Consider the following 24,251-nt stretch of genomic DNA (forward strand, 5'->3'; position numbering starts at 1 on the left):
TCCGAGGCCCCTGTACGGGACCGCGGAGTGGTTCCGGGTTTAGGGTTCACAGGTCAGAGTTGACTCCCTGAAAAGTGCAGCCGGTTTGAAATGCAAGATGGCGGCGGCGGGGTTCTGAGAGGCGCGGCGGCCCCTGCAGGTAGCTGCGCGAGCCGGCTCCGCGACGCGGGCCCTGACGCCCCGGTCTGCGAGTGGCAAGGGAGCGCCGAGCCCGCGGCCCGCAGGCAAAGAGGAGCGGCGCGGGGGCCGGCCGGAGGAGGGCAGCCCCGGGGCAGAGACTCGGGGCTGAGCCCGCCCGAGGCAGCTGGTGGCGGGGCGGCCCCGACGCGGGGCGTCTGAGGGGGAGGGACCTGGCCTGCCCTGCGGCTGGGGAGCTGCGGCGGAGGGACAGACCCAGAGCTCCTTCGCGCTCGGGATTTCTGCAGCGGGGAAGGAGCTTGGGGGCGGGGGCGCTGGGAAGGAAAAATCTCAGCCCCTTCCTTGGGAGAGGTCTGAACAACTTGGGGTTGTTGAGGAGAGTGGGGATTGGGTCCGCCTGCTCGAGGACGCTGGCAGTTTTGCGGGTCCTGGGGTGGGGGTTTCAGGAGTGCTGCCCTCGGGGACGTGTGGCCACCTCGTGGGGACCCAGCTTCCCTGAAAGTAAAGAGATTCTCCTGCTGGAACTGAGCGCACTGGCTTTGGGGTGGGATCCCCAGGAGACCCTTGGAAGGAAGGCTGGGCACCCATTTCGGGGCCAGGCCGCGCCCCCACTTCGGAAAGGACTCGGAGCTGAGTCCTTAACAACTATATTACCATTTTGAGGAAACCCTGAGATTTAGGAGATAAGTTAATTAAAGAGCATGGAAATGCCATCTATCCCTATCAGCCGGCGTATGAGGGGATGGGGCGCAGACCCAGAGGAGTCTCTCAATCTTTGAGGCCTAAAGGGAACGACCTGGTGATTGCGTGAGGGGGACCTGAAGACTGGGAAGGGGAAATTAGAGGAACTGCGTCTAGTAGCCGGAAAGTAGAGTCTGGCAGATGCCCTTTCCCCATGTATTTACACCAAAGGTCCAAGGGGACTTGAAATTCTTTGTTTCAGTATGTTTCCCCCTCTTCTTCCCTCCCTGGACAGCGGTAAGGAAAGAGCAAAAAGCCCGGAGAAAGAAAAGATTCCGTTTGATATGTTTAGCTTAGTTTAGCGAGCAATCAAGCCTCTGGGAAGGCATCAGCGAGACCCAGGGCAGGGGAATTAGGAAGTGAGAACGGGGACGGTAGGATAGGAATGCAGGGAAGAGGTTGGGTAGAGCAGAAATTCCACAGCAAGTTTCGGTCATCAGCCCAGCTTTCTAAAAAGACAGACAGATGAGAAGAGCTTCACGTTCAGAGAAAAATGTTAAAAAGGCTGATAGGGAACTTGTGATGTGATCAAGTTGAGGTTTAATGTAACTTGATAAATTCTCTTGGAGGGTAATATTATAGAAAAAAAAAAGGAAAATCACAAGATGAAATGTACAGTAGTTCACAGTTAGGATGAAGCAGCCCCCCCCCCATCCCAGGAATAGTGACTGTTTTGGACTGGAATTTGTGTGTGTGTGTGTGTGTGTGTGTAAGTGTACCTTTACATTTGTTGATGTTGGTCATTATTTCTATCTTTGTCTAAAAGCTTTTAGTTTTGTTATATGGTGCTATATGAATTATCTTTGTTTCTGAAAAAATTGCCCTCAAAAAGTCATTTGTTTGGGGGGCTGGGGCTTTAGCTCAGTGGCAGAGCACTTGCCTAGGACGGATGAGGCATTGGATTCGATACCCAGCACCACATAAAAAAAGAATAAATAAAATAAAGTCATAAAAACATATATTTTAAAAAAGTCATTTCTTTTTAAGCTTGTAGTGAAAATTAAAAAGTTGGTTTTAACGGGGATATTGGCACTAGAATATTCATAGATTATTTTAATTTCTAAAATAGCAATTGTGACTCCTGATCTTAAGCAAAAGAATTGAGAATGCTGCCAACGACAATACAGCAGTAACAGGTCAGAAAAAGAAAGGCTTTCATGATATTTTTTTCCTTTTAGTTTTTCTCTCCTTCCTCTAAGCATTTTAGGGTTATGCAGACTAATTTTAAGCAAATAAAATGTCTAACCTTGAATCCTTTCAATATAAAAATGATTGCATTGATGATTTTTTATAGAAGTATGTCTTCACATGATTTATTTAACAGTTGTAATTAAAATGAGAAAAAAATTAAAGTAAGACTTGGGTAACTGATGATAGAGTTATGATTCATACAGATTTCTTGAGCCATTCTTGCATTTTCAAAAGAGCTTTAATGTCTTTAATGGAAATGTTTTAAAGATACAGTATAAACTAGTTCTGAGCTTCACATTTGGAACATTAGTATACATGTGTGCTGTTCTTTGGTTTCCCCAAAGTGCATGTAACTCTAGTTTTATATTCAATTCTGAACAGATTAGCCTGGGTGAACCAGAGAGGCACTGATGCCAGATGGTTTGAAAATATGCTAAGGCTGAAAACATAACAGTGCCTGTGTGGTAGATGCTCGTTAGTAGATTTATTCCCCTTATAGCTGAGCTTATTATTTCACTAAATTTGGAGGGTAGGTCATGAATGAGGTAGCAGTGATTTTACCTTTAATGGTCCTTGTAAGTTCTTTTTTTCAATAAACATGAATAATATTTTACAGTTATTAATGAAATTAATAGCATGTGTGTGGTGGTAAATCTTGCATAGTTTCTCCTTTTTATATTTCACAGTAAATTGAAAAGGTATGATATATTATATATTTTCTTTCTTACATTGAGCATAAAATGTGATATTTGGACTTAGCTTGCCATAAATTCTGGCTTAATATTTAAAGTACTTTTAAAATAATGAAATCGATCACAAATGTAGTTGAAAAGTAACCTTTTTATTTATGTTGCAGCATTATGGATTTGGGCTCAAAAGACCATTATTTTAATTTTAACACTATTGAAAGTTAAATACCTAAGCAAGTTTTTAATCTAGTATAGTCAATGCAATCATTCAGAGAGCTGTCTAGAATTAACTATTGTACTGCTCATAGTAATAGCCCATATTGCCTATTTTTAAGACATCTGTTTACTCATTTATATTATGGCAAGCATATTTAATTTGAAGTCTAAATTTTGTAACAAAATTCTTTTAAATTATACTATATATGTCAAAAGTAATTTAAATTTATTTTAGAAAACTGATTATTACCCTTTGAATAACAGCCAGTGTTTCTGTAATATCACTGAAATGTATTATTGGATCTTTGTTGCTCTGGTATATCTATAGTTGTGAGTAACCATATTTGCATAATGAAGTTGGTGATTTAGATTACTAGTCAGGATATTAATTTGAGTTGACATTTTGGAGATAGGCATTTTATACAATTTATTTTAAAAGTAAATTTTTTTACCAGCTTTTGGGCTTAAAAGATACTTAATCTTGGCATTTTATATAAGCAGTATTTTTTTAATTTTTTATTTTTGGTGCTGGGGATTGAACCCAGGTCCTTATGCCTGTGAGGTAAGCACTCTACCAATTGAGCTATATCTCCAGCCCTCCATAATGAATTTAAGAAGCACAAAGATATGCACACACACATTAAGCTATATAATCGATGCATATATATCTTTGGCCTACACAAATACAATGATAAACTTTGGAAAAGCATACATAAGCAATTTCAGAATAAAATTTATTTAAGGGAGTCAACTGAATAAATCTTTTTTGAGGGGCAATATTGAATTGAATATCAAACCTAAGGGTACTCTACCACTGAAATTACATCCTCAGTTCTTTTTATTTTTTGAGACAAGGGCTCACTAAGTTGCTGAGGCTGATCTCGAACTTGTGATCCTCCTGCTTTAACCTCTCAAATTGCTGGGATTAAAGGCATGTGCTACCATGCCTAACTTAATAAGTCATTTTTTTTAAGAGAGAGTGAGAGAGAGAGGGGGACAGAGAGAGAGAGAATTTTAACATTTATTTATTTTTTCTTAGTTCTCGGCGGACACATCTTCGTTTGTATGTGGTGCTGAGGATCGAACCCGGGCCCCATGCACATTAGGCAAGCACGCTACCACTTGAGCCACATCCCCAGCCCCAATAAGTCATTTTTAATGCAGGATTTTTATGAAGTTTTTAGATTTAAAAAATTTTTATCTACCAAAATTAAAATATTGTCATAGCCATATCATATGCATTTATCATTTTGAGTAAAATATCTGTCATTACATTTTGGTGATTTTTTCTTCTTCCTAGAGATCTTTCCCGTTTCTATTTGTTGTGAGAAATGAAAAGAAATGGGAGGTTTGATGTTTCTGAGCACTTCATTTAGAATTATGTTTTTCTTCTATTCCGGTGTCTTCCCTTTTACAGCCAAGTAGAAGCCAAGTAGAAGTTTGTTAGAACTTCACTGGGCATGGGCTTGGGAGTATGAGGGTTGATGAGAAAAGAACAATTTCTCTTCATTACTATAAGATTATTTATATCAGAGATTTGTTTTAAGAAATACCTGTTAAAATGGTTCAAAATTGTTCATTTTGAAACTAAGGTGTGTGTGTGTGTGTGTGTGTGTGTGTGAAAGAGAGAGAGAGAGAGAGAGTGGGGAGAGAGAAGATATTAAATTATCATTGATTAATGTCTACCTGTTAAAGCTAACTTGTTCCAGAATTATTTAATATGCTCAAAGGTATGAAATGGAAAACAAAATGTATTGGTTGATATTTACTCAGATTTTAAAATATTTTACAGTTTGTCAACACTTGGCAAATTTTTAACAAAGAATTCCTTTGTTATGTAACTTGAAGTTAAAACCTTAAATAAAATCAGAAAAATCTAACACTTGTTTTTGTTCTTACTAAGTACCAGGAAATATTCTAAAAACTTTACATGTGTTATTTCTTTCAATCCTCACAAAGCTTTATTAACTAAATAAAGCTATTTGGGATGGGGTTGTGGCTCAGCAGTAGAACGCTTGCCTAACACAGGGGAAGCCCTGGGTTCAATCCTCAGCACCACATAAAATAAATAAATAAACTATTATTTGCCCCATTTTATAAATGAGAGGCTTGAGGCACAGATAGGCTAAGTCTCTTTTCTAGAGCTGCACAGCTAGTGACAGTGCTGATATTTGAACCCGGTCTGTTCCAGAGCCCAGGCATTTTTTTTTTTTTTTAATCTATCTGCTGCCAGATCAGCTTTTTGTGTTTGCTTGCTGAGGCATGGTAGCACATGCCTATAATCTCAGCAATTTGAGAGGTTGAAATAGGAGGATCACAAGTTAGAGATCAGCCTAAGCAACTATAAGATATATATAAATATAAGATATATGGTTGAGATGATTCCTTAATTTTTGAAATCTACTCATGCTATATTTTAAAAAATATTTTGAAGTAGAAATATTCTAAAGTAATAGGATTTAATTCAGAAGTATCAAAGAGCTCATTCATTCTCTGGTTGCCTTGCACCTTTATATGTCTTGGTAGCTCTTCTTAAGAGACTTTGGGTCCACAAAACATCTTGCTTTTTCTGTTTGATTTAAGAATGGATTGAAATAGGTTACTAATATCCTACAGTATTAATAATTCATTTCGGAAAATAACCTCTCCTCTTTGGCAGCTGTTTCCTATCTTCTTTTCTAGTCCACATCCTGTATAGATGGATAGCTAAAGAGTGGCTGAATAAGGAGATAGCAGGAAATGAAATTGTAGAATCCCAGGCTAGAGAGATAACAAGATGCTCCACTGGGTCCAGCAGGAAAATGCTCTTGCTTTTCATAAAAATAATGTACTTATTTAGCTTAAACATTAATTCAAAAGTATTTTACTAGACAAAGTTTTTGTATATTTGTTATTTCTTTACTTAATAGGATTCTTCATAAACTTGTATAATGTTAGCAGGAATAAAAGATAAGCTATTTGGGCTGGGGTTGTGGCTCAGCGGTAGAGCGCTTGCCTAACATGTTCGAAGCCCTGGGTTCATTCCTCAGCACCACATAAAATAAGTAAATAAATAAATAAAGGTATTGTGTCCAACTATGACTAAAAAATAAATATTAAAAAATAAGCTATTTTAGGAAAATCATTTTTCTTGCTACCCATTTACTGGGATATATGGAGTATCTGCTTCAAGAACAATAAAAATTCTTTCACCTTCAAAAGCACTATTTAGGGGCTGGGGCTGTAACTAAGTGGTAGAGCACTTGCCTCGCAGGTGTGAGACCCTAGGTTCGATCCTCAGGACCACATAAAAACAAATAAGTAAATAAATAAAGATATTGTGCCCATCTACAACTAAAAAAAAAAAAAAGCACTATTTATTGTTATTCTCATAGGAGAGGCAATTATAGTTTTTATTAAAATTTCCTGATTGGTTTAACTACTCTGGGTACTATACAAAACCTTTTTTTGTATATTAATCTGAATTTTCAGAGAAAGATTTTCAGTTTTTTTGATTATTCAGTACCAGTGCTTACAACACAGTAATTATAGTACCATTTGATGGTAACTTTCTAATAAAAACTAAATGGTTAAACTCTAGCCATTTTGTCAGACTTATGGTTAGGGTAGAATAGCATTAATCAAGTCTTTGTTGGTTGGTTTGGCCAGCATTAATATTTCTTTCATTCCAGTTAATACATATTTAGGATGCAGATATCCTAACTTAGGTGTATGTGCAAACAGAAACATATATATATACCTACTCCCAATTCTTTCTTTGGCTAAGTTATCTTTCATAACCTTTATGTACTAATTTTAAAGAATTCCCAATTTTGACATCCTTATTTTTACATTAAAGACTGCATCTATTCACATTTTGAAATGTTAATGAACTAGTCTGCTACTTGGCTGTTCTATATAAGTAAAACTGTTAATGTGTAGTTATGAATTTTGTGTTTTCTATCAATATTTGAGTTGGCATTTAGATAATTTTAAAAATTTTCAGTTTTTTTTTCAAAATTGCATTTATTTTTAGCTGCACACAGTGGTGCACACCTCAGGAGACTGAGGCCAGAGGATTGCAAGTTTGAGGGCGGCCTCTGCAACTTAGTGAGACCTTGTCTCAAAATAAAAAACAAAAAGGACTGGGCATGTAGTTCAGTGATAAAGCACCTCTGTGTTCAATCCCCAGTACCACATACAAAAAAAAAATTGCATTTATTTTTAAAAAGTCATAGCATGAACTGTAAAATTTCCTAAGACTAGGATCATGTTTTGAATAATAAAAGGATAATTTTTTTTTATAGGAGAAGACTGATAAGTACTTTGGACCTGTTGGTAATGATGGCCTGAGCTACACACCTAATTTGAAGGGTTACCCTTCTGTTTCAAAGAACAGGATGCTGAGGAAGCTATGGCAAGTATGTGTTTAACTGTTTGGGGATGTAAAGCTAAGATGCCAATGTACTCACTTTATATTCCATGATACTTTATTTAACTAATGTTGTAAAAGCTCTTCTTAAAAAACTTATGCTTAATACTTTTTAAAAATATGTGCTTTTAAACTTTAACTACTTTAAATTGACTACTTTAAATTTATCTACTTTTAATTGACTAATTTCAAAGGAAACAGTATCACACTTCTTAATAAATCTTATGTGGTTTATTTATAATTGATTTTTCAATTAATATTTGCCAAAATCAGCAGAGCATCAGACATCATTCCAGGTACTGTGATAACAGAAGTAAATAAGACAAATAAAATCACAGGGACAGTACCTTTAGTGTGGGGAAATTGATCTAGAAATTTTACTAGTTTTTTCTTTCTATCCAAAAAAGGATTCAAGACTTACAAGAACATATTTTGGGGGTGGAGTGGGATACTAAGGATCTAACCAAGGGGTGTTTTGCCGCTGAGCTACATCCCTAACCCTTTTAATTTTTTATTTTGAGACAGTCTTACTAAGTTGCTGAGGGTCTCATTAAGTTGCTAGGCTGGCCTCGAATTTGAGATCCTTCTAAGTCTCCCAAATCCCACTGTGCCCAGCTACAAGAACAATTTCTAAAAATATATTTTTAATGTATAGGCTATTAGAAATAGTTCATGATAGTTATGAAAATTATGATACTCACAAATATTTTTATTAGTCATACCAATATTTAAATGCTTGACTGTAAGTATAGGCAAATACATACTTTTATATTTTAAATAAATTTTTAAAAAATACATACTTGTATATTTTAAATAAATAGTATACTTTTCACATACTATTTAGATTACATACCATGTGTTTGAAATATTTATATTTTAGTATAATTGTTATTTAAATGAGTCTAGAGTATTAGGAAAGATTCAACAAACATTAATGTGATGATCGTTTATATTTTAAAAAATTATAAAGGTCATACAAGTTGATACTACCAATACTAATCATTACTTTCTTTCAAAGTTGAAAGAAAGTAATGATTAGTATTTTTTAAAATTTTTTAAAAAATTGAATGAATATATCCTCAGTGAAGTATGTAATAGTTGCTTTGTTTCATAAATAGGGACTATAATGGACAAGAATGGTCTCATAGAAAATCTCTCTTGGAACTAAGAATGGCATTCTTGTGTTAGACTGGCTGTGAAAGATGTACCACCTCCTTCAGAAAAGTAGAGAAATTTCTTTTCAGAAGAAAATTACTTTTGTAATAGTCACAAACTATTAATCAGCTAGAAAATTTTACAGTAGTGCTAGTTTACATATCGCTCAGTGAATTATGTGCCTACCTACATTACAGCAGGGCTAAGAAAATTAGGATGTTAATGTCCTAGAACCTCTCAAAATTTTTCTCTGCTCCTAAAACCTGGGATTAGAGATTGCCAGGAGAAATCTGCTTTTGTGTGTGTGTGTGTGTGTGTGTGTGTGTGTCTGTGTGTGTGTGTGTGTGTGTGTATGGTACTGGGGCCTTTGCATGGTAGGCATGTACTCTACCAACTGAGCTACATCCCCAGCCCCACCAGGAGAAATCTGTAGATCTTAAGTTTCTTCTTTTAATCTTTAGTATCATTTCTTAGGTGGACAAAAACAAATAGGGCTGGGTGCCTGCTGAAAGCCTATAAACCCAGAGGCAAAACCCAGAGGCCAGAGGATTCTGAGTTCAAAGCCAGCTTCATTAACAGTGAGGTGCTAAGCAACTCAGTGAGACCCTGTCTCTAAGTAAAATACAAAAAAGGGCTGGGATATCATTCAGTGGTTGAGTACCCCTGAGTTCAATCCCTGATCCCCCCACCCCACCCTCGCAGCAAAAAACAAAAAAGAGAAGATAGTTTCTTTACCCTTCAGCATTAATTAGCATTAATAAAAGGATCCTCTGAAATTAGATTATCTTTAACCACAGTTTCTTAGATGCTTTCACTTTTATTATATTCAGTCCAGTCTATATTCACTACATTTAAAAAAGAAATTTTAAGTGTTTTTATTTTTCCAAATTCACTTTAATACTTGATTTGTTATTGTCTTGTCCATTTTTAACAATTTTCTCAAGATTTGTCTCAAGATTTAATATTTAAAAGAACTTAAATATGATTTTTAAATATGTCAGATTTTAAATTGAATGTCTTAAGTTTGGAAAGTCTACTTTATTTTTCTCTCTCTCTCTAAACACAGTGGGTACCCTTTATTTTAATTTGACCACATTATTCTTTGTTCCTACTTTATTTCAGGCATTCTATGATTTTGGTAGATTGTTAACTTTTAGTTTGAATACAAACATGTGATAATAAGTATTTTCAGCTGGCTAAACAGAACTCTGAGAGAGAATTGAAACTAAATTGAATACAAAGCCTAAGAATTCTCAGGGAATATATATGAATGCAGATTCCTAAGAATTCTCAATGTGTGTATTTTTGGTTTGTAAACTGTTTTGTTTAGTTGATGCTAGATCAAAATTAACACAAACCTTAAAAACTGTAGTGCCTTCTAAAATTTTCTTATTTGATCAAGAATTGGTGTAGAAAACAAAGTTTGTTTTCGTTCACTTAAAATCTTAACTAAAATAACATGCTTTTGTGACTAACTAGGCCAACATGACGTTATCCATTAATCATTTAATTTAAAGTACAAGACAGTCAAGAAAGAAAGAAAGAGAAGCTAACAAATTCAGTGCAGTTATAGCTACTTAATTATACATTTTTTAGTACTAAGTAGAATTTAAAACCATCTACTAGCTTTTTTTGGTACTGTATTATATTGATACCTTACTTTTTAATTTTAAAAAAGGTCATAGAACACCATTAAAATATAGTTTTCTCATGGGACAGAGAAGTAGCGATTCTAAATATGAATTTGTATTTACTGTCTTTTTAAGATCTATATCCTTTTTTCCTGATTTTCCTGTAGGAATAATTCTTTGAATGTTTTTATCTACCTTGTTTCACTCTTAGATATATACTGTTCATACATAAAACTGATTTCTTACAAGCAAATTTTAGATGTTAGCAAATGTTTATTGAATGTCACTGGAGTTTGTAGAATGTTCACTACTTTAGTGAATTGAATGCTTTAGAACACAGAGTATTTTAATATTGTAATGACTAAGGTAATTTTTTATCTGTAAGGATTTTACCATCACAAATAATCTGTAAAGCAAACATGGTTGTATTTAATTCCTTTATAAATAAGTGTTTAATGAAATAAAATGCATATTATAATACACAGGATGTATATGTATATTTTTTTCAAGTTTTTTTTTCAGCAGATATTATTGGAGCCCTAATATGCACTTTGTTGGGCCCTAGGGATATAATGGAAAACTAAGCAGACATTCCTCTGACCATAAAATAACTTGTATAAGAATTGCCAGAATTTTTATAGTATCATGAGTAAATTTTGCTTTCATTAAGTCCTTTTCTGTAGAGAAACTTTGTTGTAATTATTTTGATTATATCAGAATCATGAGCTAATGGAGGAGCATCCTCCTCTCAGGAGAGGAACCAGGATGAAGATGGATCCCTAGAAATTAGCTTGGCCAGGTTTATACCCTAGAGAATATGGGTGATTTTGAGGGTTCTTAGAACCAGCTTGATTCCTTGGAATGTGGAGCAGCCCCTCCAAAAAAATACCTGGAATATACCTGGCCCCTCCAAAAAAATTCCTGGAATATACCTGAAGGCTATACATACCGAGACATGCCTGCTCCTGGTGGAAAAACCTTTGTAGAACACATGGTTTTGGCCTTAAAAATAGAAAGGAAACTTTGTTTCCAGCTTGAGGCAAATGACCATAGGAATATTTTAGTCTATTTGCAATTTTAAGGACTTGTAACTGTTTTTGTTGTATTTTATAATAAAGCAGAGTTATAACAATATTAAAGAAACTGTGTAAATGTCACACATAAAAATCCCATCTATAAACTCATATAAAAATCTCACTGTCTATAAAATTTTGCTCATCAAATCTTTGTCCATGTACATATTTCCTCCCAGTTATTATAATTAATACAAAAAATTTGTTCCAATTTGAAAAAGTATAGGTAAATATGTTTTCACCTTTTGGTTAGCATTTTTAAAAATAACAAAATCAATTGTATAACAATTGATTTAATTTAAAAATTTTTAAATGTATTTCTCCAAGGAAAGGTTAACTAAAAATAGTTTTTATGAGTAATTGTATTTACAGTGCTGGATGAATTTATGTGATATTTTTATTGTGTTTTAATTGCAAAATCACCTAACCACTCAGTTGTGCAACTGACCTCTAACCCCTTTTTTACAGGTGAATAGTGCAAGGTCCCCCAAATTGATTTTGAGCCCTGTTTTGAGTTGACCTTCAACTAGAGGATAAGATGCCTGTCAGCTAATAGTGATTTCTGTATGACAGTTTTCCTGTCCTGGCCCCATTGCACATTAATGAAAAAGAGAGATTAATTGGAACAACATCATAGCAATTCTTACTCTATATTTTTTCTTCTGCTTTTTCATTCAATTTGTATGTCTTGTCAGCTGATTAATTTACTTAAAAAAAATAAGGTGGTAAAGTGTATAATATTTAATAGATGGTATTTTTATTCTCTCAAAAGAATATTTTAAAGACTGGAAGATAACATTAATTCTGATAACACATATTGTGTATCAGAATGGGTGAAGGAAGTATTCTTATTTGTACAGCCTCTGGGCAAGATACCACTATTCCTGTTTTCCCCAGGGAAACCTTCTCTTCTCTTTCTAGAAGCGACCTGCACTGTGCTACTTGTTTCTCTCATTGCTTTGGTCATAGTTATTCTAATTGTTGGCTGCCTATCTTCCTTGCTCCCTTGCTAATACCTGATAGAGCAGTCTGTCTTGATCATCAGTGCCTCCCTAGTCTCTTGGCACATGGTCGACATTCAACAAGTCGTTGTTCATTGAATTTGATGAAGAATTTTGGTTTCATAGGTGAGGAATCTCAGGTTGAAACTGAGTGGCTTTACCAGATATCTGACAGAAGGGAACCTAGCCCCTGTAGTTTAGCCCCTCTAAGAATTAATTACTTTCGGCCGGGTTTCTTCTTCCACAGAACAGGCTAATTGTTCTAAGGTCCTTATTTCCTCCAAAATTATGACTTTATAACAAGAACCCTGAACATTCCTTTTTCCCTCTTTGGTCTTTTTTAGACTATGTGTATTATGCAGAATTAAGCCATTGGGCCAAATCTTGCAGCTCTTTAGAGAATATCGTATTTCCTTTAGGAGCATGTTAACTAATACTCTGACTCTGGTTTTGTTAGCAGTCATGGAGAACTTGAAGGTAGGTCATGGTGAGCAAAAGTTTTAGAAGAGGAAAGAATAATATTTTGGGGGTCTATGTATTGGATATAGAAGTAACCAGATGTTGAGGCAATCTGAAACACCCAGGTGTTCAGCTTTTCAATTACTGAAGTCTTTTTTTAAAATCATCTCTTAAGTAACTTTATTTAAAACTTGACTATATGGCCAAGACCAGTATTTTCAGAGGAAAAAGCACAATTTTTGATATCTATTACAAGATCATAATATAGAATATGAGTATATTATGCTTTTCATGACTTTAGCAAAAAAAATAAGCTTTTAAAATTCACTTATATCTGCTTAAATTTTTATCAACTGAGCAATCTGAACTAGTGAACTAGGATGAAGAGAAATAAAAATAATAGTTTGGTATCATATTACTGTTTATATGCCAGATAAAACATAAAATGCTTAACCTTGAGAGCTGGAAAGCCAAAAGAATAAAGAGATTGGGGCTGCTCCCTTTTTCCTCTGTGTCCTTTTATTTCTGCTGGCTACTTTGCTCTATCCTGAAGCCCTGGCCTGCCTTGTCCAGTGAAGGCACATTCAGTTTACTGTGTATTAGTTGTAAAATTCCATTGAAAATTTTAGCAGTGCCAGGGTGAGAAGGGTTTTTGGAATTTATATAGTGTCTTGAAAGTATTTAAGTTTTTAAGACAGTCTTTCAAACACATCTTGGAACTCCTCGGAGATGTAAATGGGGTTGTGGCATCCATAGGACTCAGGGAATAGTTCAGCCTCTACCCTCTCTGACCAGATACCTACTCTTCTATATTTTGGAGTTCTCTGGAGCTGGTGTTTCTCATAGTATTTTATTTTAAAGTCTCCCTTGCTTAAAACAAATTGTTAAACTATCACTTATAGGTTGTTTCAGGAAAAAATTCATCTTCCTTTTTTTTTTTTTTTTGAGGATGGAGAGACACTGAGGATTGAATCCAGAGGCACTTTATCATTGAGTTACATCCCTAACCCTTTTTTATTATTTATTTTAAGATGAGGTATCATTAAGTTGCTTAGGGCCACACTAAGTTGCTGAGCCTGGCCTCAAACTGCAATCCTCCTGCCTCAGCCTCCAGAGCTGTTGGGGTTACAAGTGTGTGTAACTGGCAAGTGCCCAGAAACCCTCTATCTGGCTCTTAGCTTCCCCCAAATAAATATGGTATGTCTCTAATTTCAGGAGAATGAGTCAAGACAGCTAACTCTCCTGCCTTTCAACAGTTTTTCTTTGTTATCCACATTGTGGATGATGCTCATTTATTATTCTTCTATCCATTTAGAGCTATTTGGGGAATTCCCTTTTTTTCTTTCTTATTTATTTGTGTGTGTATGTGTGTGTGGGTGTGCGTATGTGTGTGTAGGGGATTGAATGCAGGGCCTTACCTTTACCACAGAGCTACATTCCTAGGAATTTCCTGTTCAAATATAGATCTAACAGAAATGTTGATTCTTAAAAGAAAAAAAAGTGATGACCTCTATTTGATTAGAAGATGACATTATCTTAGTTTATAACATTTAGTTATAAAATAGTTTTACATTTCCCTATAATCTTTTAGAAATTAAAAGGAATTTTGTAGGAAAAAAAAGTAGGACAACTTTAAGAGTAGGGGTTTGGACTGTCAATATTAGTATTACTAAGCTGAGCACTTTTTGTTTTGTAATTTGGGAAATCAGGGAAATAGGGACATTTAGTCCAGCTCTTCCATCTGCTGCTTGAATCTATCAAATGGATCTGTAGTCTGTACTTGAGGAATTGTAGTGCGGGGGATCTTACCACCTTCAAGTTAAGGCATTTTCTCTTTGCACAGCTATCTCCTAAAAATGTATCTCCCTTTACTGAGTCTGTATATCTTCTCATAGGGGCCAGACTTTGCTTGATAATTCTTTTTTAGTTGTAGATGAACCCAGTGCCTCATGTATGTGACGAACCACTGAGCTGCAACTCCAGCCCACTTTATACTCTTTTAAGCAAACTTTTTGTTTTGTTTTGTTACTATTGGGGATTTAACCCGGTGGCACTATACCACTGAGCTACATCCCCACCCCTTTTTAAATTTTTTATTCTGAGAAAGTGTTTCACTAAGTTGCTGAAACACTTGTGATCCCCCTGCCTCAGCCTCCCCAGTTGCTAGAATTACAGGCATGTGATATCATGTTCATCTAGCAAACTCTTTTCTCTTTACTTCATCTGTAATAAGGATGGTGCTAGTAATGCAAAGATTCTAAATTACAGTGGCAAATATGTGAGACCCCTTATTCATTTTATTCATTGTCATTTGGTTTAGATTTCAGAGACATGTAAACCTTAATTTAGCATCTTATTTTTATTTGAAATATTTTGATTGCAAAATTTATTAAAATGAATCTGTATATTTCATATTTTATTGATATTCAAACTCAGTCTTGTGAATTTTGGCCTCTGTTCTCTGTGGTGATGCCCTCAGGCTCCATTGAGTTTTGTGGGACTATTTTCCTATTCATATTAATTCAAATTAATAAACATTTAGCGATTACCTACTCGAGTACAGGCTTCTTGGGTGCACTAGAGATGCAAATATGAATGAGATATCAACCAAAATAGCTCATCTGGGAATGCGTTTGAGATATAAAGGTTCTTTGCTTAAAGGGGAAGTACAGGGGATGAAATAGACCAAATTATGATGTGTGCAGGTATGAATAAATCACACTGAAGGCTACTATTATGTATAATTATAATTCACCAATAAAAATATTTTTAAAAAGAACTGCTGTTACAAGCTCTCTTAGCAAAGAGCATGTTGGCTTCTTCTGAGCACTGAACACAGAATGAAAAAAGGAAAAAAAAAAAGCTCCTGCTTGTTTGTTCAATCTAGAGTTTTGGAGACTTTGTTTTATTGCAATAAAGCTGATACTTAAAAAAGAATGGGATACATTATATATAATATAAAGACCACAGATGTAGATGGGGAGTGGGAACAGAAATGTTGCTGCCTCTGCTATATGGTAAGTTGTAGACTAGAAAAAAAAAAAAACAAGAGAAAAAAGTAACCTATGGTACAGAGAGATCATCATAGCAGATACACAGACAAGTGTCCTAACATCAGGAATGGCATGGACAAAGGTCTGAAAGTGTACTGAGTGTCCCTGGAATGGCAGTCATTTCTGGTGTGTGGAAAGCATAAGGAAATTGGAAGAAGGAGAAAGATGGATGGCAGAGATGAGGGAGAAAAGCAAGGTTGGGGCCACAGTGAGGGGAATTATGTACCTTATGGGGCTCAAACTTATTCTTCCAGCATTGGGGACCCATATTAGCAGATTTAGATGATTAGATATATTTAATAAATCCTGATAGCGTTTTATAGAATGATTAAGAATAATTGTTTATGAAACTTTGATCATTCATCTTTCATCTTTACCATTTTTTGCCATGTGTGAACTTCCTTTTTGGGCTAATGAGACAGACATGTAGGAGAAAGAGGACATAATTGATGGATGTAATGGTGATCATTTTTGAGTAACTGTGATTGCTTTTTATAGTTTTGGGTTTGTTTTTTGCCACACTGAGAATTGAACCCAGCAAATTTCATAGCTAAGCAAGCACTCTACCACTGAGCTACACCCCCAGCCATACCTTGTTAAGAGATTGACATTTTACACTGATAGTAGCATGTTTACAAAAGCAGGCCCACTCTTCATTCTCTTATAAGATTCAAATGGCTATAAGATTGAAATTAAAAAGTTTGGATCTGACGATGAGTATAGTACATAACTTTCAATGAGTTGGCTTGGAGGTATCTATTTTCATCTTTAGAGGACTTTTTTTTCCCCCTGATTCTTACCTTATTCTAGATCTTTATAATGGAGCTATGCAGCAATATAAGTGAAATATAACTAATTTGCTTAAAAGATCATAGTCACTCATTTTAAATTTATTTTAATGTAGGTGATTGGAGTTGTGCTTCAAAAATTTCAGCAGTTCAGCGGTATTTTATCTGCCAACAATAAGCTCTTTACTTGATTGAACCATGAAAAAGCTGCTAATGAGACTTGTTGAGCACAAAAGTGGACTTGCAGAACCAAAAGCCATTGTTTTCAAATGAATAATCCTGAACAGTTTTAAGCTTCAATGCTTTTTAATCACCACTGAAATTTTCCCTGTAACATCAGCATGGCAAGCAGGAGAAAATCAACAATACCTTGCATGGTCCTCGCCAGTGAACAGGATCCAGACCTTGAGTTAATATCAGATCTAGATGAAGGTCCTCCTGTACTTACGCCCATAGAAAACACCAGGGCAGAGAGTATCTCAAGTGATGAAGAAGTTCATGAATCTGTGGATTCTGACAATCAGCAAAATAAAAAAGTTGAAGGTGGCTATGAATGTAAATATTGTACTTTTCAAACTCCAGATCTAAATATGTTTACTTTCCATGTGGATTCAGAACATCCCAATGTAGTGCTAAATTCATCCTATGTTTGTGTTGAATGCAACTTTCTTACCAAAAGGTATGATGCACTTTCTGAACATAATCTGAAATATCACCCAGGAGAAGAGAATTTCAAGTTGACTATGGTGAAACGGAACAACCAGACAATCTTTGAGCAAACAATAAACGATCTGACTTTTGATGGTAGTTTTGTTAAAGAGGAGAATGCAGAGCAAGCAGAATCCATAGAAGTTTCTTCTTCAGGTATCTCTATCAGTAAAACTCCTATCATGAAAATGATGAAAAATAAAGTAGAAAACAAACGGATCACAGTCCATCATAACTCAGCTGAGGATGTTCCTGAAGAGAAAGAGAATGAAATCAAGCCAGACCGTGAAGAAAATGTGGAAAATGCAAATTCTTCAGCTTCAGAATCTAATACAAGTACTTCTGTTGTAAACAGAATGCACCCCAATACTGCCAGCACAGTAGTGACCCCCGCGGCTGTTCTTCCTGGACTAGCACAGGTGATAACTGCAGTGTCTGCTCAGCAGAACTCTAACTTGATTCCCAAAGTCTTAATCCCTGTTAGTAGCATTCCCACCTACAATGCTGCGTTGGATAACAATCCCCTTTTACTTAACACCTACAACAAATTCCCTTATCCAACAATGTCAGAAATTACAGTTCTTTCTGCTCAAGCAAAATATACAGAGGAACAGATCAAGATATGGTTTTCAGCCCAACGTCTTAAACATGGTGTTAGCTGGACTCCTGAGGAAGTAGAAGAGGCAAGAAGGAAACAATTCAATGGGACAGTACATACTGTACCTCAGACCATAACTGTCATTCCTACACACATTTCCACGGGGAGTAATGGTTTACCATCTATTTTACAGACATGCCAAATAGTTGGTCAGCCGGGTCTGGTTCTCACTCAAGTAGCCGGAACAAACACTTTGCCAGTAACAGCACCTATAGCCTTGACCGTGGCAGGGGTTCCAAACCAAACAAATGTACAGAAAAATCAGGGGCCTGCTGCTCCGCCTGTTGCAGAAACAAAGCCAGCAACAGCAGCAGTTCCCCCTTCTCAAAATGTCAAACATGAAACTGCACTGATAAACCCTGATTCATTTGGCATTCGAGCAAAAAAGACTAAGGAGCAACTGGCAGAATTAAAAGTTAGCTACCTTAAAAATCAGTTTCCCCATGACTCTGAAATTATCAGACTTATGAAAATAACAGGCCTGACAAAAGGTGAGATTAAAAAATGGTTTAGTGACACAAGGTACAACCAGAGAAATTCAAAGAGTAATCAGTGCTTACATCTCAACAATGATTCCGCTACCACTATCATTATAGACTCCAGTGACGAAACCACTGAATCCCCAACTGTGATTACTTCACAGCATAAGCCATCCTGGAATCCTTTTCCTGACTTCACTCCCCAGAAGTTTAAAGAGAAAACTGCCGAGCAACTTCGTGTCCTTCAGGCCAGTTTTCTCAATAGCTCCGTACTTACGGAGGAAGAATTGAATAGGTTAAGAGCGCAAACCAAACTTACTAGAAGGGAAATTGATGCATGGTTTACAGAGAAGAAGAAATCAAAAGCTTTAAAGGAAGAGAAAATAGAAGTAGATGAAAGCAATGCAGGTAGTTCCAAAGAAGAAGCTGGAGAAACTTCTCCTGGAGATGAATCTGCCCCACCTAAATCCGGGAATACAGGCAAGATTTGTAAAAAGACACCTGAGCAGCTGCACATGCTTAAAAGTGCGTTTGTCAGAACACAGTGGCCATCACCAGAAGAGTATGATAAGTTGGCTGAAGAAAGTGGGCTTGCTAGGACAGACATAGTTAGTTGGTTTGGGGACACCCGTTATGCTTGGAAGAATGGAAACTTGAAATGGTACTACTACTATCAAAGCGCCAATTCGAGCAGTATGAATGGTCTGTCATCCCTTAGGAAAAGAGGAAGAGGGAGACCCAAAGGACGGGGCCGAGGAAGACCTCGTGGACGGCCTAGAGGAGGCAAACGAATCAACAACTGGGACAGGCCACCATCACTCATAAAATTTAAAACTGGAACTGCAATACTGAAGGATTATTACCTGAAGCACAAGTTTCTTAATGAGCAAGACCTTGATGAACTTGTCAACAGATCACATATGGGTTATGAGCAGGTCAGAGAGTGGTTTGCAGAAAGACAGAGAAGATCTGAGTTAGGAATAGAATTATTTGAAGAAAATGAAGAGGAAGAGGAAGTCATTGATGATCAGGAAGAAGATGAAGAAGAAACAGATGATAGTGATACTTGGGAACCCCCACGACATGTGAAGAGGAAGCTTTCTAAATCAGATGACTGAAATGTAAGTTTTTAACCTGGTAGTTTTTCCATCAGCCACTTGCATTTCTAACAACCATCTTGTATCAGTCATCTCCACTTTTGATAATTCTTTTTCCAAAACACTTCTTTTTCCCCAATAAGACTAGGTACCACTAATAGAGTCAAAATGTAGATGACTAATGTGTATTGTTTGATTATTATGATTATTATGTAGAATTTAATGTTGCTTTATTTTTTGTATGAAATATTTTTATAATATTTATTTTTTTAGTTGTAGATGGACAGCATGTCTTTATTCCACTTATTTATTTTTATGTGGTGCTGAGGATCGTACCCTGTGCCTCAAGTATACAAGGCGAGTGTACTACCACTTGAGCCACATTCCTAGTCCCTGTATGAAATATTTTTAAGTTTCTTTCCAAGGAAAGATACCTTTTCTGTCAGACCAGGGGAAGAGGAGATTCATACACACACACACACACACACACACACACACACACAGTAAAGATGAGGAAAATGCTTCTCCTGCAACCCTCCTTCACTAAAACCTCATTTTTTTCTTTTTGCCTATTCAAAGAAATAATTAAAAAACTAAAACTAAAAAGAAGGGGGCAAAGTATACCAAAGGGAAGACTTACCACAGAGTGAGGATTATTCAGTTTTAGGAAACTAAGTAAAAACTGATTTTTATCATATTGCTTTCTAAATTTAGTAGATTTTTAGCTAGAGTTTAAGGTGCTTTCTGTATTAAAATCATTCAGTACCTTTTTTGTCTGCGCGTACTAGGGATTGAACCCAGGGGCATTTTACCACTGAGCTATATCTCCAGCCTTTTTTAAAAATTTTTTTTATTTTGAGACAGAGTTTTACTAATTTGCTGAAGCTGCCCTCGAACTTGTGATCCTCAACCTCCTGAGTTGCTGGGATTACAGGCATGTGCCACCACCCCCAGCTTCCAGTATCTTTTTCTATTAAAAGCCAAAGTTCTATTCTCAACCCTATATAAATTTCATGTTTGCCTAGGTGGCATCTGTTTTTGGAAACCGTGATGTAAATTATTTCTGTTTTAGAGATCAAAAGGCAAATAACATATTTGATATTAAATTAGCTCAGTCATTTAAAATATCTTTTTGATATAAAACAAATCTACCAGCACAAGTACTGTGTTTGATTAAAATATAAATCTTTATAGTCTTAAGAGTACAAATAAATGTGGATTAAATTTGAAAGATTTTGACATGCTCTTTAAATCTTTATTCTTTATCAATTAGATTAATTAAAATTTTGCTTTTATTACAAATCATTTACCTGATTCAGAGTTGGGACCTCAAGTTTTACTACTCTGCAATTCAGCAACGTGGATTTATTATTTTCTGTATTCTGTTTTGGAGTGTTCCAGTATAAAAGTACATTGTTTTCAGAAAATATTGTAGTTGTCATGAAATATCTGTCTGTAGTACAAATAGCATCTCCTATCAGAAATCATTGCAGTGTTCTTAAACAGTAAAGGAGGAAATGAGACATACAGCGTCATTATTATTTTATATATGAACATGCTTGCCTGTTTCCATAGCTTTTTACATCCCTAACCCAGGCTTTACTTTTATGCCCTCTTACTTTCTCTCTCTTTCTCATAATTTCCTTAATTTTCCCATATTTTCTCTCTCATTTATTTATTTTAGCAATTATTTTTGAGACCTCAGTATATGCAAGATGCTGTCCTTATTTCTTAGCAATTTTTTATCAGGTTTTATTTTCATTAACATTTTTTAAGGCAGAAAAGCAGATGAACTGAAAATATTGATGCTTTTACAAAGCTGTACGAATCTCATTCCAGGTTAGAGAGCACATTTTAAGTCACTAGAAGCTCAAGAATTTTGTACAACTTTGCCCTGAAGTGTAGCCCTCCACTTCCTCCTGTTGGAAAGCTTCAGGACAGACTTTGTTCTGACCTAGATGCATAAAATATTTTTAACAGTCACTTTTTTTTATTGCTAAACACAAGAATGCACACTCAGCCAAGATTAAATCAACAAATTTGTTGCTGCCGTGAATTGTTGTTGCAGCCTCTGCAGCAACTTTCTGGGGAGTTATAATCTTCTAAAAATAATGTGAACTTTTCTGTATGATTTACTTTAACCATACGTTAAATTTGTGTGGAAAATTCTTATATATTCACACTGGTATTATGGTAAGAAAATTCACATAAAGCCAGTTTTAAAAAATTTGTATTGCAACTTTGTTATGTGCACTTTTATGGTATGTATAGAAGAATGCCTTTCTTTTCAAATGCACAAAAGTCTACAATTATAAAACCTTAATTTTGGTTATTATTTTAATAAAATAATTGTTCATTTATAAGAGAAGTCACTCTAGGTTTCCTTTAAAAAGTTGTGTGTTGCATGCCTGTGACCCTAGCTACTCTGGAGACTGAGGCTGGAAGACAGCCAGATTTGAGGGCAGCCTGGGCATCTTAACAAAAACCCTGTCTTAAAATAAGATAAAAATGGCTGAAGGGCTGGGATTGTAGCTCAGTATTTCAGTGGTGGAGCATTTGCCTAGCATGTGTGACATACTGGGTTTGATCCTCAGCACCACATAAAAATAAATAAATAAAATAAAGGTATTGTGTCCATATACAACTAAAATTATATTTTTAAAAAAGGGCAAGAGATATAGCTCAAATATACTAAAATGTTCCTTGATTCACTCTGCAGTATCTCTCTCTCTCTCTCTCTCTCTCTCTCTCTCTCTCTCTCTCTCAGTTTTATTGCATTTAAATATGGTTCAGTTTACAAAAAAAAAGTCACTCAAACTTTTTCTAACAGTTTTTGCAAAAAGTGAAGTACACATATAACATTTGTACCTGCCAACTTTGTATATAAACAGAAAAATATAGGTCTTTAGATTTCACAGCTTGTTTGTTATAGATACTGATAATGATATATACACTTCCTATTCATAATTTTTATAAATGACTAGAGAGAGGTGATAAATGTCTATAAGCAAATCTGGCATATGAAGACTATAGCTATATGAGGTACGAACAAGGTATAGTGCATTATATGATATGTGTGTGGTAAGCTCAGTGTTAGGGCACAGAGGATGTATTTTCATGGTTAATAGTCATTTTGATCTAAAAGTCGAAAAATTAAAGTTTGGTTTTCCTTAAAGTTTCAGTTTTTTATGTTTTTCTTTTATAGCTGCTTAAAATGTTGAAGGAGAATCAATTCTTCAACTCAAGATGTCTGGTTTACTGTGAAGGGGCCCAATCTTTGATGACACTGAAAATGTTTTGGGGCTCTCAAAAAACAGGATCCAATATCCAAAAGAAATGGAACTTAATATTGTGCCAAAGTTAAACTACTGCAGTTGGTGGAAGTTCTGCAATGTAAATAGAACACTAATTAAAAAACGACTTGTAAAAATTCAGATTTTAATACAGTACATTTTTATTCTGATATGATAGAGACATTCTGAATTTTGGACTTTCTGAGGGAGTTTAATGACCACTAGAGCTTGTCCTCATATTTAGTCCAGCTTACTACTACTGTGTGTCTGGTAAGAAGGGCTGGATTGCCTGTATTCTTTGATATGTGATTAAGCTTATAGCTTTGAGTGACCAAACATTTTACAGAGTAAAAATTGTTAGGAATGGGAAAACAGAAAAACCAAACCTGTTTTATTTTGTGTCTTATTTATCAGGCCCTGCGCCAAGATTAAAAGTTGTATGTGGGCTTATACAACTTCAAGTATTAAAATAGCCTCTATACACATGTTGAAACAATAAGTTTTGTGGTATCGCTGGCCCTTAATGATCGGATCTTTAATTAAACACACTCAAGGATGCCATAATCTCTACTTGTAATATTTCTGTTACTTTTCTCATTAGAAGCCAATTTGCTTTTTATTAAATAGATAATGCCGAAGAAGGAAAAGAAACTGGTAAGAAGTTGAATAAATGTTGTACCAAAAAAATGTGAAAAAGAATCATGTAAAATATATGTAGTGTTTTCTTACAATCATGTGGGAATCAGAAATGTTCATACAGATGTCAGATCAGAATTTTCATTATCTTTCAGTGAAATTCTACATTGTGTAACAATTTCGTTGACTAGAGAAAAAATTCTGAACTGATCCTAATGAGTTAAGAGTTAGCTTTTCACTTATGAATCATGGGAATGTTAACTGTTAACTCTTATCATACCAGGAGACTGAAAGTTCATACTGATTTATAAACTTTGTAAAGACCGGTGCTGTTCATTCATGTTGAGGACCCTTTATTTTGTGATCATAGGACCATTTTTCAAAATGTGGTTTCTTCATAGAAGAAATGTTCAGTTTAATTAGCTTTGGATATTAAAATGTTTTTCTGAATGATCACATGTAGTGGGCTTGGCCAGTTTATTTTATCTAATTTAATGAATAATAAATATTAAGCTCTTGGTTAAATGTGTCAGCTAATGGAAATGTTATGAAAAAGCCTTGAATATGCATGCTGCTTTCATTTTTATAAACTGTTTATTTTTTAACTATAGCTTTATTAGTAATTCCAAAATGCTGCAATTTAGCTGATTTCTTCGCTCAGACAGCTGGCTTTGTGGGTGGCTTTTTTCATACTACTGTTAACATTTTTTAAAAAGAAGCAATGTAAAGACTGTAACAATTGAATGCACTAAACTGTTTTTTTTCTTTTACACGTTTAAAACTTCTTAAAGCACTCTGTATTATAATGATTAAATTGCTCCCTTTTTTAAACCA

General features: G+C 35.4%; 1 protein-coding gene across 3 annotated transcripts; it reads left to right on the top strand.

The window, feature by feature from the left end:
• Nucleotides 1-24,251, top strand: Zhx1 (zinc fingers and homeoboxes 1). Of its 3 annotated transcripts, none has more exons than XM_013357253.4 (5): nucleotides 1-139; nucleotides 1,949-2,015; nucleotides 7,262-7,375; nucleotides 16,663-19,512; nucleotides 22,694-24,251. In XM_013357253.4, exon 4 carries the CDS (start codon nucleotides 16,888-16,890, stop codon nucleotides 19,507-19,509), a length of 2,622 nt encoding a protein of 873 aa, XP_013212707.1. In that variant the 5' UTR covers nucleotides 1-139; nucleotides 1,949-2,015; nucleotides 7,262-7,375; nucleotides 16,663-16,887; the 3' UTR covers nucleotides 19,510-19,512; nucleotides 22,694-24,251. The 3 variants fall into 3 exon arrangements, with proteins under 3 accessions (XP_013212707.1, XP_077872860.1, XP_077872861.1); XM_078016734.1 differs by having other exon boundaries at nucleotides 7,262-7,371; XM_078016735.1 differs by lacking the exons at nucleotides 1,949-2,015; nucleotides 7,262-7,375 and having other exon boundaries at nucleotides 72-139.

The sequence above is a fragment of the Ictidomys tridecemlineatus genome, chromosome 7 (genome assembly GCF_052094955.1).
Source record: "Ictidomys tridecemlineatus isolate mIctTri1 chromosome 7, mIctTri1.hap1, whole genome shotgun sequence".
Lineage (NCBI taxonomy): Eukaryota > Metazoa > Chordata > Mammalia > Rodentia > Sciuridae > Ictidomys > Ictidomys tridecemlineatus.

What these genes read in the sequence shown, in the direction of transcription:
- Zhx1 (XM_013357253.4), top strand. Translation starts at nt 16,888, where the DNA reads ATGGCAAGCAGGAGAAAATCAACAATACCTTGCATGGTCCTCGCCAGT.